The sequence below is a fragment of the Manis javanica genome, chromosome 17 (assembly GCF_040802235.1).
Source record: "Manis javanica isolate MJ-LG chromosome 17, MJ_LKY, whole genome shotgun sequence".
Taxonomy (NCBI): Eukaryota; Metazoa; Chordata; class Mammalia; order Pholidota; family Manidae; genus Manis; species Manis javanica.
This window is the reverse complement of record NC_133172.1, coordinates 60934150-60949238: the sequence shown is the minus strand read 5'-3', so window position 1 is coordinate 60949238 and position 15089 is coordinate 60934150. Positions and strand designations below refer to the sequence as shown.

At 55.8% G+C, this 15089-nt stretch overlaps 1 protein-coding gene across 5 annotated transcripts in view; it reads right to left on the bottom strand.

The window, feature by feature from the left end:
* CRISPLD2 (cysteine rich secretory protein LCCL domain containing 2) overlaps positions 1-14752 on the bottom strand; it is a 60612-nt gene extending 45860 nt beyond the window's left edge. For 4 of the 5 annotated variants that reach the window (XR_001855872.3, XM_017677695.3, XM_073226628.1 and 1 more), the window contains exons 1-2: positions 14377-14752; positions 1252-1565 (exon numbers count right to left, since the gene is read on the bottom strand). Coding sequence is in view for 4 of the 5 variants with exons in the window: in XM_017677695.3 (XP_017533184.3) it covers positions 1252-1565; positions 14377-14737 (675 nt within the window). In the remaining variant the exon portion in view is untranslated. Of the gene's footprint in view, positions 1-1251; positions 1566-4946; positions 5038-14376 lie in introns of all 5 variants that reach the window. The other variant, XM_073226629.1, reaches the window with a different exon arrangement.
* Between the last annotated feature and the right edge of the window lie 337 nt (positions 14753-15089).

The following is a 15089-nucleotide window of genomic DNA, read 5'->3' as shown; positions in this document are numbered from 1 at the left end:
CAGGTGCAGAGCAGCGAGGGAAGACCAGCATACACCCAGCCTGTTCCCGAGGAGAGGTAGGAGGCAGCCAGGATCCCGAGGGGGGCAGGCTTCAGGCCGAGGCAAAGAGGGGCCTTGGGTGGGAGGTGGCACAGGAAGTGGGGTGACCTGTCCGGAGAGAAGTGAGGGTGTCCTTTCCCCATAAGGCCTGGGGCCGAATCGTCAGGTCCCAGAATGGATGCGGGCAGTCTTCACCCAAAGCCCCTAATTCTCTGCATTTTTTACCCCTACAAAGGTCTGCACAGGCTGCCGACGCATTAGTAGTTTGAAAGGGCGTCTGCTCTTGCTCCTAAAACAAGCCGTAGCCCCTTCAGGGTAACTGCCTGGACAGTTTTCTTGAGGGCAGAAGAGAAATGGCTGTGTAATGAGTTCCCAAGGACAGCCTCGCCCCGGGGTGCTCTGCCCAACTAGGAAGTCCCCCATCTGCCCTACAGTTGATGAGGGCACAGAGAGTGACAGTGTGGGGCTCGCAGGCACGAGGCACAGTCCCGTCCATGAGCACCACCGATGTCAGAGCACAAGGCTCTGAGCAGCGATGGCCGCGCCAGAGAAGCAGAGGGGCAGTCCTGGGAGGACGGGACACGGGCAGGCAGAACCGGACCTCGTGAGCCGAGGCAGGGCTGAGACTTGGGCTTCGGAGCTCTGATGCTCTTCGGCGACTAAGTGCAGGGTTCCTGCAGATCCACAGAGGGCCCCCGCATCCCTTCTCCACCTCCCCTCTCCGACAGGACCCCGTCTCTCCCGGACTCGGCCTCCCATCGCTGCTCTGACAGAGGGGGCTCAGCACAGACACTGAGCTGGCACAGTAACACCAGTGATGCCTCCACCCAGGGGGGAGCGTTTTATGACATCAGGTCATCGGACTGTCAGAGGAACCCCGCAAGCTGGGATTCTCAAAGGGGAAGCTGAGCTCTCACTGGCTAAGGAGACATCAAGGTCACACAGCTAGGAGGAGGCGGGGTGGGGACTGGACTCGCCCAAAGGTCAGCCCAGGAGGGCCTGGAGTGGGGTGCCCGGGTGGGCTGTGGAGAGGTGACATGAGGTGCTGGCAGTGAGGTGGCCTCTGCACGGTGAACTCATGCATGCCCTTTGGGCAGGGGTCAAGAGCAGGCACAGGGGACTCTCTCTTGCCAGGGGACCCCAAGCCTGCCACACACCCACCAAAGGGGGGCAAAGCCCAGGTCCCACCCTCGGTGGGAGCCCTGCGCTCACCATGTACTCCATGTTGGAGGCCAGAGGGTACACCTGGCCCCGAAGTTTGTTGTGAAGCATGAGGATCTCCTCCTTGTCCGACCTGGGGATGGCCCTCCGCACCCGGGAGTGGGGCTCGTCCTGTTGGTATTTACTGAGCAGCTTCTCCAGGTGCGTGACATTGGGCAGGAAGAAGCCCTGGGTCCCACAGACCAGCAACACCAGCCCCACGGGGACAATGCAGTTTGGGACACAGCGCATGGCTCCACACCGGCAGCAAGTCTGGGGCGACGGGCAGCCTGGACCTCTGAGGCAGATGTGGGCACTCGAGAGCTCTGAAAGGAAGCAGAGGGCGGCGGGAGAGGAAGCCAGTCAGTGCCAACCCAGCGACAGCACTGGCCGGAGCACCGAACAGAGCCGACCCCATTCTCCCACTTTGCAGGTGTGGGAACTGAGGCTCACAGAAGCGAAATGACCCAGCCAGGAAATGGCGGAGCCGGGACTCAGGCGAAGGCAAGCTGCCCGGGCTCCCCACAGGATGTCCTGGCACTGTTTCTCCTGGACTCAATTTCTCTTGCTCATCTTTTCTAATTTTGAGTTGGCATTTCTACCCACTCAGGACTTGGGGCATCTACAGCCTGAATCAAGTTCCATCTCCTGCCCCCAAAACAGGCTGATAAAGCCATTACACATTAGCAAGGGAGTTGCCAGGAGCCAACGGCAGTAGCGAACTTTCCAGTCCTTGTGAAGTAAGGCTCAGTTTACCAAAACTGGTTAACAGGCATCCCTGGACCATCACTACTCACGGCCCCTGTCATCTCAGCCCTTCCACCAGGCACCACCCACACCACTGTGATGCGGTCACCCAGAACCCAGCCGGGGACCCAGCTGCCACTCAGCTGAGCAACATTCACCAGCCCATCGATCCTTGGAGGTAGTGACAGTGGGAGGAGAGGAGGGCCACCAAGAAGTGTGTGTCCACCCCACTCTCACCCCGAGCTGCCCGGCAGACCACTAGATGACCAATCATGCGGCCTCGCCTGCCGGTTCCAGACTGAGCCTGTTACAGCCGCTGCAGGTGGGGCCCTAAGGCTGGTTCATGTGGGTAATTAGTGCCTGACGACCTTCTCAGGACCGTGACCTGTTAGGGACCAAAACCAGCAGCAGAGCCTCGGGGACAGAAGGCAGTGGGCCTCCTGGACCTTCGTAGCCCCGGCTTGGAGGGGAACTTCCCAAAGAGCGTCCCTGGGGCCCTGAGCCTGCGTGTGTTGGGCTGGGGGCCGTGGGGCTCGGGCTCATCGCATCAGCTGGGCTCACGCCCGCGCGGCACCAGGCCGACGCCCTCATGTGCACTGCAACTGGATGGCCCTTCCTTGTCTCTCGGCTTACAGCCCCTTTTCCCAAACAGTATGTCCTACTGACCTACCTTCCCTGGCACGCCTCTTAGGAAAAGCCGTCCCGGCCTTGGAGCACACTGACTGCCTTTACGTTCCAAGGTCCGACTTTGGTTGGGGGAACTCCTGCCGAGCCTGCGCTCCCCCCCGAGAGCCCTCCTGAGCCCCTCCGTGGGCCATTCACCTCATTCTCACCATTTCCAGTCCTCACGACAACCGGGAGGTCTGTCTGTCCTGACTCCCTTTTACAGATGAGGAAGCCGAGGCTGAAAATGGCAGTGAGCCCATGGCCACCCTACTGGTAAGCGGAAGCACCGAGACTGGAACTGGGGGGACACCTTGAGGGCCAGGGTTTCCACATGCTGACCTCGCTCCTTTCTCCCTGGGGGCAGGGGTCCACCTCCACTAAAGGATCACGCACCACGGTCCTCCTCCTGATCCAAGACGACAAGGCGGGGCGTGAGTAGGGTGCTCATATATGCCTCTTGCTTCGGCTTTATTTCCAAGGAAAAGGAGGCCAGTCCCCCAATGACCTTCACCAGGCACCTACTTTGTGCTGGACCCTGGGACATGAAGATGAAGAGGACACTGTCCCTGGCCTCCAGGAGCGCCCACAGCCCCACCCAGTGGGACAGGGCTGACTAACGACAGTGTAGGGAGTGGGGGTCGGGGCTCCAGAATCCCACCTGGACATGGAGGGTGGCAGCTGGGCCTCGATGCCAGCCGTCCGGAGCCCAGAGAGGCCCAGTCCTCTCACCAAGGCTCCCCTGCTCTTCACACATCAGCATCAACCAGGGTCTCCCCAGCCAGGTTGGCTGGGGCCGCAGAACGACAGCCAGAGGGCATCCTCAGGGGCAAGACGGGAGCAGGGCAGGGAGGGGCAGGCCCAGCGGGCACTCCAGGAGGCGGAGAGCCGGGCCAAGGAGCTGTGGGAACGGGTGGCCCCCATCTCTGCTTCTGAGAGTTCCCAGAAGCTCTCCAGGGTCCTGACCCAGCCACTGCTTCGGATAAAAATAACTGCAGGCCAGAGGGGAGGCCTGGCTCTCTTCGGAGTGGGTCAGACGTGCCCTCCGTCCCAAGGAGTTCCCTTTGGGGCAGAACCCCGGGGGCACTGGGGAAGGACTTCTGCGTGCTCATTCGCCTCACTGGGAATCAAACCAGCAATGCAGAACCTCTATGTGCCCCAAGTTCTCTCTCGGGTTAGTCACACCACCATATATGAACATGTTCCAGCTGCAGAAGGCCAGGCTGAGAGAGAGGCCAAAACACACCGAAGCTGGATTAAGACTGGAGACGGAGTGAGAGCAGAGGCTGACGTCACAGAGCGTCCGCTCTGGCATCATGACAACATTCAATTTGCTTCATTTTACACTTAAACAGCTTGAGGGACAGGGCACCCCCAAAGGCATGAGATGCAAACTGCTTATGTGACCCCACCGTGATTCAACTAGACTAAAACCTGGTTTAAATCGCCAGTGTGCACAACCCGAACAGCCATCAGGTAGGGCATGGGTAAATAAACTGTAGGGTGGAATATTGTATAGCAGGTAAAAGGAGACGAGCTACAGCTTTGTGAGTGGCAGCATAAGTAAATCACAAATACGATGGGCTCAAAAGGCAAGTTTTGGATATTACGCTAATGGTACGACTTGTATAAATTTTAACATAAACCAAATTTTGTATAGTTAATGGCTATATTGTATATGTACTTACACACACACACATATACACACACACATCTGTGTGTTTGTGCACCTGACTATGGTGTGTGCAGGGTGCATGTGCAGGGTTAGACCCGGGCTGCTACCCCTTTTTGTCTCCTGATGATCCAGAGGTTGGGGTCAGCTTCAGGAACCTGCCGAAGGTCATGCAACCAGCAGCAGAAAAAGGCATCTGCCCCACAGCCCTTTCTTTACTGCCACCCCGCCTTCCGCAGGAGTGGGCTTCCTGCAGGGGAGGGCCCCCCACAGGCAATGCGAACTCACACTGCAGTCCTGCACCCCCTCTCTGTTTCCTGGACAGACTGCTGGGCTCAGCGGAACTCAGGCACTGGCCTCCAAGGCAGACAGTGCGCTGTCGATGAGGAGGCATCTGGGTATTGGCCCAGGGAAGTGAAACCTTTCCTTCGCGGTGACACTTCACCAAAACAAGCCTCCATCACCAGGTTTGGCACCCATCTGACTGCTGACATGCCTCTGAGTCAGATGTGACAAGCTGATGTCTGACATCGCTGGGTGCTCTCTGATTCTCCCAGGGCTGTGAAGAGCAAACCTCGTTCCTAGAGAGGCCCTCCTTGAGGCTCTGTCACCTCTGGCCTCTTACCAGTAGCTTGGAACACGTGCTGCGAGCGGCTGTACGGGACAGTAGAAATGCCCTCTGGACGACGCTGCTCTCCTTTGCCACAGCTGCAGAGCTAATAAGAGTACAAATAAGATAATGGTACCAGTGTCCCAGAAGAACATATCAGACATCGGGCCACCAGGGAGGGGGAAGGGAGACCAACGAAGCTGTCAAGTCCCAGGGCAACAGCGAAACTCGAGCCTGGCAAGGGCAGGTCAGATTCCTGCAGTGCTGCCCAGAGTTTTTGGATGCGTGTGAACTCTGCCAGGCAGGTAGCTGTTTTCAACCCCATTTTACTGAAAATAAACTGAGTCCAGGAGACACTGCCTGGTATTTGTGAGGTTGCACGGCTAGTCTGAGGCAGAATCAAGCTTTCTGGGAACTTAGGAACTTTCAACACGGTGCCACTGCAATCTCAGCTCCAAAACCACGCCTCCACCCCGACAGGCTCTGTGCACATTCAGGGACTCAGCAGACCCTCGTGTTCCCAGTGGAGAGAAAGGGAACTCGGCTTAAGTTCAATGCGTCATCTCGCCCGGGCCACCGCCTGTGTTGAGGAAAGTCTGCCAGAAAGACGAATCTCAGGACGAAGCCTGTCATCCGTCAGCTCCAAGGCTGTGCCAAGCTCTCTGCTTCTGCACATGCTGCCCCCACAGCTCACTGCATAACCCCAAGCTGCCCCCTCCCCGGGCCCAGGCTGGGCAGATTCATTCCTGCTCTTTGGTTAACCCCGGGTTCACTGCTTACTCACACCCCGGACCTGCAGGCTTATTCACCACTGAATCGCCAATGTCTGCCGAGTTGGTATTCCATAAATATTTACAGCATGATGTACAGATTTCTTCCTCCCCCCAGTGAGATCAGAAGAGCCGTATAAGGACCTCGCAAGATGCCAGCTCCTTGGCTCCAGACTGCAGCACGGGTTCTGGGAGCAGAGATTTGGGTTGGCTCCTGACACTGCCCCCCAGCTGTGTGGTCTTTGACATGCATGTAGCTTCTCTGGGCCCCAGTTTCCATGTCTATAAGGTAGAGGGGAATTAAGGGACTTGTCAGACACGGGCGATTCAGTGGTGAACAAGCCTAGAGGTCTGTGGGTGCGCCTGAGCTCCAGGGGGCTTCCAGAGGCAGCGACCCTTCACCTGAGTCTTCCCTGATGAGCAAGGATCAACCTGCCTGGCCTGGCCAGGGAGGGGGCAGGCTGGGGTCATGGCTGAGCTGTGGGATGAGGAATGAATGAGGTCATGAACGTGAGTACTCAGCGTTAGGTTTCATAAATGCTGCTGTTGCAGAACGCACCGCAGACGCAGTGTTTAAGGGCTGGCATGACTAACGGGGAACGCCAAGAACAGGACTGCTCTCTGTCCGCCACATTATTTCAAAGCTCCACCTCTGCCTTGAGACAAAATCTAATGTTTAAAAATCCTATTAAATGTCTAATGCTTGCAGGGCAGGAAATAAACCTCCCCTGAATTTGAAACACACTTTACTCAGTATGTGCCTGGAGCTATGGCCACTTTTTCCCAGCTTTCTCGGGAAGATAGTTCCAAGATGTCATGAACCAAGTCTGGAGCATTAATGTTGACCATCTGGCCAGGAACCACCTGTACAAATGTACTTGGTCGTTCTCATTGATGACAATGACCCCATTCAGATGCCACTGCTGCCATGAAGTTTGAACTCCTTCCAGGGCTCAGTCTTAGCTGAGTTAACAGGTCTGTGAGCACCCTAGAACTCCTTACCCTGTGTTGTGTCTGCTCCTATTTGCATCTCCAGCTAGACCACCAATTACCTCAAGGCTGGAACCACAGTGTGCCGGCTGCTCAGAAAAGCAAAAAGCAAAGTGCCCTGATTTATAGTATTTGCCAGTCGCCTTAGTACAAATATCCCCAACTTTGAGCCACCAGCGTGAGGTCACTGGACATAGCGTTTCTGGTGGAGACTGGCAATAATGCACCATTCTGCGGTCTTCCCACCACGTGGATGGGATGGACACCAGCAGCCTCCAGAACAGAGATGACAGCCAAGTGCCGGTAAGCATTAGGGCAGGTTAAGTTTTCAGTATTTGTTCCCTGTTTTTAATGACTTACTTAACTGTAAGTTTATAGAATGTTTCATGATGGTTGTGCTGAACTGGCTCACAACCTTTCTGAAAACATAACTGAACTTAATGAGCCGGCTCCGGCACACCACGGGCTGGCACCGAGGCTTGTTTAACTTTATTCCCCAGTGAGCATTAACCAGACAAACAGAGTGGTGAGTGCAGATGAAGCAGCAGACGCTGTCCTGGCCCCCCCTATTCTCAGCAGCTCAGAATTCATCCTCTCCACTGACTGATGGGGCCCTGCAATTCTTAGGCTTATCTTACAGATGAGGAAACTGAGGCTTAAAACAGAGAAGCAACGTGCTCACGGTCATTGGGAACGCCAGAGGACAGCGGTGTGTCTGCCACACTCCGACTGTTTGCCTATCCTGGCTTGGCCGTGCAGCAGCTTTTCAAAGCATCGGGGCAGCCCTCACGCGGGTCCCATGTCCACCGGCCTCGTTCAGTGAGGCACTCGTGTGCGACAGCAGCTGACCCCAAGGGCCGGGCAGTGCCCCCAGACTCTGCTCTTCCTCAGAAGCACAAAGGAGAACTCAAAATGCGAGCCAGGCCAAGGGCAGACCAGAGTCCCACCCACAAACCACTCAGAAATGCCAGGAATGAAGTGGAGGCGGAGAGGAGGGCGGGCGGACACTCGGAGTGTCTCAGGCAGGTCCCAGGCCTGGGCAGAACCTCCAGGGAAGAGCATCTGGGTTAGTACCAGACTCCCCGCAGGGGTGGGGGTTCCCTGCCTGCCCTGACCCAGCCGGTTTCTGTAAACCCTCTGTGGAAGTATCGCTGGACGGAGGAGGATACAGGCCCCGTCCTTCCCTTGCAGGCTGCCCAGGGCTGGAGGAGGGAGAGGGTGAAGACTACAAAAATAGTGGCTCTACAGAGCCCGGCGGCAGCACCAGGTGATTTGAGGCCTACTCCCTTCCCTTCAACTCCTGGGTGAACTCAGGCCTTCCAGATCATTTCTGCTCCAGGCTACAGGGCAGACAGAACCTGGACCAGCCTTCTGCCAGAAATGCATGATTCACAGGTATTGGGTGGTGTTTGCGAGGATGAGGCATGGACACTGGTTCTGAACCCAGCTCGAAGACACATGACTCAAGAAAACGAAAGCACCAGGCTATGGAATTTCCACACTGCTTTGTGGATGGCAATTCCCAGGTGGCCAAGGAGCCCTCAGGATATGAGAGTGAACAAGACAGGCTGCCCTGGGGAATGGGACGAGGGAAGAGACATCACAGCAATAGATAAACATAAAAGGTGGACGAGTGCCCACTGGGATCTCAAGGGAATGGAACTCCAGGCAGCAGGAACCACAAGCACAAAAGCTCAGAGGTGGTCACTGTTTCTGCAGGATTGGGGACAGCGCGAGGCTGGTAGAGCGGGGAAAATGGGCTCAGAGGTGGACAGGCCAGATGGCCAGGGGCCGTGAAAGCCACAAGGAGTGATTTCACCCTAAATACAAAGAGGAGTGTCAGTGTGCATGGGAGCTGATGGCGATAGGTCTGGTGTATGCTTTGGAATCCTGTCAGTGTGCAACGTGAAGGAGCACACAGCAGCCAGACTCCCGTGATCAAACATGCATCATCTGCTTATCTAAAGTTCAAACCCAGGCAAAACCAAGCTCTGCCATTAAAAGTCTGGAAATGGTTATGCTTCGGGGTGGGGCGAGAGGAGGGCCCAGGGAGCCAGTCGGGGGGGAACCACCACGTGCCCTCTGCGACAACTGCCAGCCAGGCAACGCGTGGGAATGCTTTGCTCTCTAGTACATTAGACGTTAATACCAAGTTGTTTAAAACAGCAGAAACCGCGCTGGCTTCCTTTGCAGAAAGCAGCCGAGAAGCCTGGCTGGCCGTGAGGAGGCCAATCTGAATCTGCAGGAGGCAAGGGCCTCAAGGCTGAGACAAGGCTGGGGCCCGGCCCAGGGCAGCCCTTCAAAGTGAAGCCCAGATAAGGCCCTGAGGCTGGCGGGGGCCTCCACTTGGACCAGACGGGGCTCTCCCAGACAGGGCCCAGTTCATCCCAAGGCTGAGAGGGCACTTTGTGCACTGAGGCCAAAGCTGAAAACATCTTCAGTCCCAGTGAAGACTTGCAGATAACCAGGAATAAACAGAGTTTTCAGCAGGCCCGGTGCTTCCCCCAGTGAGAACAGACTGGCTGTGTCGAGAGGCAGGTTGGGGCAGGAGGCAGAGGATTCACACACACACACACACTCACACACACACACACACATACACACGCACACACACACACTCACACACACACATTTGAAATGCTGTTGTGTAAATAACTCATTCTTTCAGAGGGCATGTTTAGGGCTCCCAAATAGAAGTAGTTCACAAGCTCCTGGGCACAGGGCTCTGAATATGCCCCAAGGAAGACCTAGAATCCTCACGTCACCTGCTCAGGCCCCAGAGCAATGAGTGCCAACAAACTGGGCATTCTCCCAGAAGAAAGGCCATGAAAACTCTAGCAGCTTGTGCTCAGGGGGCCGCTCAACCCTGGATGGCGGTGCCCAGGTGGGCTCCCAAGCACTCCCTCCCTTCATGCCATGTGACTCCTCTAGACCCCCCCAGGCCCTGTGGGCAGAACCTCCCCTGCAGCTCCACAACTACTCCCACCAGCCAGCTGCCCCCACCCCATCTTCATGCCAGGACTCCAGGGCAGTCTTCACCAGCCTTCCATGGCAGCGGGTCTCCCATCTAAGCCTGCCCCAGAAAGTGCTGGAAGCTGCATTAAAACACAATTTACCAGCCCCACCCTTAGCTGGGCCTGAGAATCTGCATTTCTAAAGAGTTATACTCCCCCACAACTTTGAGAACCGATGCTCCAGATTATAATAAATTTCCTCAAATCTCAAGTCTCCTCACGCCCCTCATTAATCCAGCATTTCCCACCTCCAACCTCAGTGCACATCTTCCCAAGCTTTCCCCACCTTCCTACCATCTGTACTAATACATATTTTGTATTTACACTTAGGCTGCCCAGTACTGGGGGGTTCAAAGAAATTTACTTGTAAAAGGTAACTTCTGTCCCCACCATTTGCAGAGAACCTGACCACTTCTGCTTTGAATGCCAGGCAGGAGCAAAATGTAACACAATGGAGACGCGACCAGGGCAGGACCTCTCAGCTGTGCACTGACGCCAGCCAAATGCTCTGTTGTAAAGAGCGCTCTCTCTCTGTTGCGAAGGGGCTTCAGGGCTGGGGGGAGGCCATGGGGACAAAGGGCGCCGCCTGAGACATCTGTCTCGCCATAGCAGGACGACAGAGTTGAAAGAGCAGCTCCTGGACTGGGGTCTTTGCTGCTGGATCTGCGCACACGCTCAGTCACCTTGGGGACCAGCAGACACGGGCTCCCCACACTTTGGGGGACACTGCTCATTGTGGAGTGACCTGTTCTCAAGTACAAATGCCACTTCAAAGCTTGTGGCACGAAACCCTACTTCAGCCCAGCTCACCCACCTGTAGTGCAAACCCGAGCTGCTCTGTGGACAGATGCTTAGACTCCTGCCACACCAAACTTCCTGCCATTCTCCAAGGGTGCCAGTCCCCTCCCTACCTCCAGGCCTTTGCACACACATGGCCCCTCAGCTTAATGCACTCTCGCCAGCTCCCCACCCACCCACCATCACCTTCTCCTGCCGGAGAACCTGCCTCTTTGCCCAGGAAGGGCGTCTCAGTCTCTTTTTGGGTCAATCTCGGCTGATGCCAGCTGGATGCCAGCTCCTGAGCCTAGAGAGATCGAGTGGGTTTTTTCCAATCCAGAAGAACTCTGAGGTAGGCTCAGTTCCAGGCCCACTTGACAGCAAGCTAAATGGAAGCTCTATTCTCTTTCCTTCTGGGATATTGCCACTCTGCACTCACAACGGGACACAGTCCAGAAGTTCGGATTGAAACTGTGGGATTTCATAATTTGTAATTTTTTTTAAACGACAGTTCAGAAGTTGTCTAATCCTCATTAGGACTATTCCTTTTCCCCTGAATCTGTGGTTTTTGCCTAAGCTGACACAGCACTTGAGACAATCAGAGAAGACAAATCTCGCTCTGGCTGGATCATGAGAAACTGTCCGTCCTCACAGCCTTGAAAGGGGGTTGTCTGTCGGCAAGTACCCGCAAGTGCACAGCCTGAGACGCAAAGCAGGGCTTCTCCAAGGAACATTGCAGACAGGGTTCCCTGCCAGCTGCTGCCATGACCCTGCGGAAATGGCAACACCTCCCCCAAGGCACCCAGAGGCCAGACTTCCCTGTGCCTGCGAGATGGCCTCCATCTGTCGTGGAATGAGACGGCCTGAGTCAATGCTTCGTCAGTAAGGAAGCCAAAAAGAGGAGAGCCTGGGTTCCTCAATCCATTTAACATAAAGTCACCAAGGGGCCTGGCAATGCCACCCCTGGGCATAGACCCAAACCAACTAACAATGTTCAAACAAAAATGTGCACACAAAGGTTGACAGCATTACTCAAATCACGCGAGAGCATAAAAGGTGGGAACAGCCCAAACTTTCATCAGTGCGAGAATGGATAAATGAGATGACGATGGAATATTACTCAGCCGTGAAAAAGCAGTGAAGCTCTGGCACACGCCACAACATGGGTGAACCTCGAAAACATCATGCTAGGTGAAAGAAGCCACAAACTGCATGATTCCATGCAGGGAAACTTCCAGCATAAGCAAGTCCATTGGGAGAGACGGCAGAGTAACAGTTGCCTGGGGCTGCGGGAAGAGAACGGGGATCACTGCTAATGATGGTGAGGGGGTGTCCTTCTGGGATGATGGAAATGTTCTGGAACTAGACAGTGGTAATGGCCACACAAAATTGCAAACATACTAAATGCCACTGACTTGTACACTTTAAAGTGGTAAATTTTATATTTATGTATATATTATCACAATAAAAGTTTTTTTTCAAGGAAAACAAAGAAAAAAGGGCATGGCTGGTCCTACCAACCCCCACCCAGACCTGTCTGAGCCGCCGGGCTCCAGAGCAGAGCGGGCTCCACTTCGGACTTTACAAGAGGCTCCGGACCCCCATCCCGTGAAGGTCTGAGCATCATTTAGATTCATGAACCGAAGATGAGATGATGTCTGTGTTGTGTTTTCCTTTCCTGACAAACCATCAGCCTCTTTGAGCGATGCTGGGTTTATAACATCTGGGACTAATCAAAAACCAGTGAGTTTGCAAAAAACAAAAAAGCCTCCTAGGTCGTGAGCAAGCAGACACAGAGGCACCTCCAATACATAGTAAATCACGCTGGTGACAGAGAAAAGAAATGTTCCTGCTCCTGCAAGGCCACAGGGGTCAGCATTCGGGGGTCTGGCCTCTAAAAGCCAGTTTTCAAATGCAACCTACAAAAAGCCAGATATCCAACGTGGGGTCTTTGGGGAGGGGCGAGTATGGGCACTTCCGGAGGCCTCATGTTCTTCTGCTGAGGCTCCCGGCCTCCCCCACCAAGCCAGCTCTGCTCTCTGGTCTGGAGGCAGGACTCTGAGAGCCAGCAGTGACCCATGCCCAGCACGTGCCCACCTCACAAAAGAGTCAGATCACCCATGTAACCTTGGGCATGTCTGGCCATGGCAAGTGTATGCTACTAGTAGTAAATGTCAGCCACTGGAATGATTATAAATGTCATTATTATTCCTACTCTTACATCTTCAGAGAATATAAAAAATCAACATCACCCCCTTCATTCTCCTGCTAGGGTGCATCGTGGGAGACTTGGAGCTCGGGCTCAATTCTGCTGACAGCTGTTTCACCTGGAGCCCCTCTCCAGGCAAAGCAACACCTTGTGTGAAGGTCAGGTGCAGAGGTGGAGCTAGTGGTTGGGCAGAGAAGTGTCTTTGAGGAGGCAGGAGGCAGCAGTTAGGAGTGTAGGGTCTGCAACCAAGCAGATGTGACAGTGCGGTGGCACACCAGCCAGGGGGCCTTGCGTGTGCATGTCACCTCTTTGAGCCTGAGTGTTTTACTCTTTGAAATGGGCATCAAGAGTCCTATCACCCAGGTGTTGCAAAGATGATAATGCAGGTAAAGGGCATGGCATGGGGTCTCACACCTGCCACGCAGGCACTCCAGCCCCCACACCTTCTGCTCCTTCTCCTGTGTGGGAACCGCCAGGTCAGAGGAGGAAGCACAAAATCAGTTTCACAGAACCCACAGAAACCCTAGGAGATGCCCCCTTGGTCTATCTGGGGAAGGCGGCACAGCCCTCCTCTTGTTCCGTAGGGCCTGGTCACTCACTGGTCAGACCCTGGACCCCGGATGCCCACTGACGAAGGCAAGCTCAACCTATTCCGCCAGAACAAGGGGCCCAAATGCTCAAGGTGGAAACAGAAACCCACCATGGTCGCAAGGCAAGCTGGGCATCGCACAGGCTCCCAGCTGCTTCTCTCAGCCAGAACAGCAGCTCACCTTTTGACTAAAAGGTGCCCGATTCAAGCTGGACTTCAATGAGCAGGTATCAACTAAGCCCCTTCCGGCTTGTCAACCCAGCGCTTCGGTGAGGGAGGCTCTGGGTCTACACGGCAGGAGGGGCTGACCATGGCTCTGTCCACCTAGGGCAGCCAGTCTCCCCAGGACTGCAGAGCCAAGCCCTCAGCTCCCAGCACAACTCTTCCCCACAGTATATGCAGATACCCGCTCTGGCTGTAGACCCAGGACTGGTGTTCCCGAGCTTGCAGGAACTCAGACATGCCCCCTGCTTGGACTCATCAATCTGGAGCTTTGGAGGCAGGCAGAGCTGGGTTCCAGTCCCAGCTCCAGCTCCGCCTGGACAGCTCAATTCACCTCTCTGACCCTCAGTATCTTCATCTGAAATACGGGAAGAGGAAGGCTACCTCGCAGGTTGCAGCAAATGAAATCATAAAGGGGCGTGGCCCTGTAAACTGCTGAGCAGAATGCATACACCGTTAGGATCGACCCGGGCATCCACACGTGGGTAGACATATTCAAATTCCTGCCACGTCTGTGCCACCAACTTCCCATTTATTGACGCCCACTGTGTACACAGGAACGCAACAGATGCTAGCTAATCTCACAAAGTCGGCTCAAGTACAGAGCCTCAAGGGGTTCGGACCTGCCGTCAGTCCCGTCTCCCTCGCTTCCTGGCTGTGAGATCTCGGGCAAACGACTTGTCCTCGCTGAGACTCGGTTTCCTCATCTGTGAAAGGGCACGGCGCTGGGCACGGCGCTGAGCCCGGTTCTGGGATGCAGGCAGCGCTCAGCGTAGTGCCCGCGCACAGTGAGCCAAGAGATGGCATTGCTCAGCTTCCTTCAGCTCCTCCGGTCGCCGCTTTCAGAGAGGAGAGGAAACTGGGTCACACTTACCTCCGCAGGACTCCAAGCACCACCTCTCCGGCGTCTCCTGCGTCGTGCAGCAGCGGCAGCGCGGGCACAGCTGGCACAGAGGGCGGGTCTCGGGACACCCGGGCCGCCGAGGGATGCAGTGGAGCGTGGCGCCCGACGCGCCGCCTCTTATAGGCTGCCCGGGCCCCGTAGGCCCCGCCCCGCAGTGCTGTCTGGTCTGCGTCACCACGTCTCCGCCCCTCCGCTGTCGCCACGCCCCGCGAGCCTCCAGGACACCCGGCGGCGCCAGCGCTGGGTCTAGGGGCCGCCGATCAGGGCGGACCACCCGCGTGCTAAGATCCCGGCTTGAGAAGAGGACACGCTGTTTCCTCACCGTGACCATAAAACTACTGTCTCCACTAAGCGCTTCCCATGCGCCCGCGCGGTGCCAAGCACTTTCCACCGGGGATTTGCCAACTTCCCAAATCCCAACTGTCTCGCCGCTTAACTGGAACATGGGAACAGGGAGGCGACCTCCGGGATCCTAGCAAATAAGATCGGCAGGGGCGGGGGCTCCCGTCGCGCAGAATACAAGCTTCGTAACTATCTCCCACCCTCTACACCCAGGCCGCGCTGAGACGCAGGCGCCAGTCCCAGGGTGCAGAACAGGGAGGGACCAGACTCGGGGACCTTCCCGCAAGCCGGCAGGAAAACCGCGGCCTGGCCCGGCGCTTCACCGTCTCTGTCCCCGGACA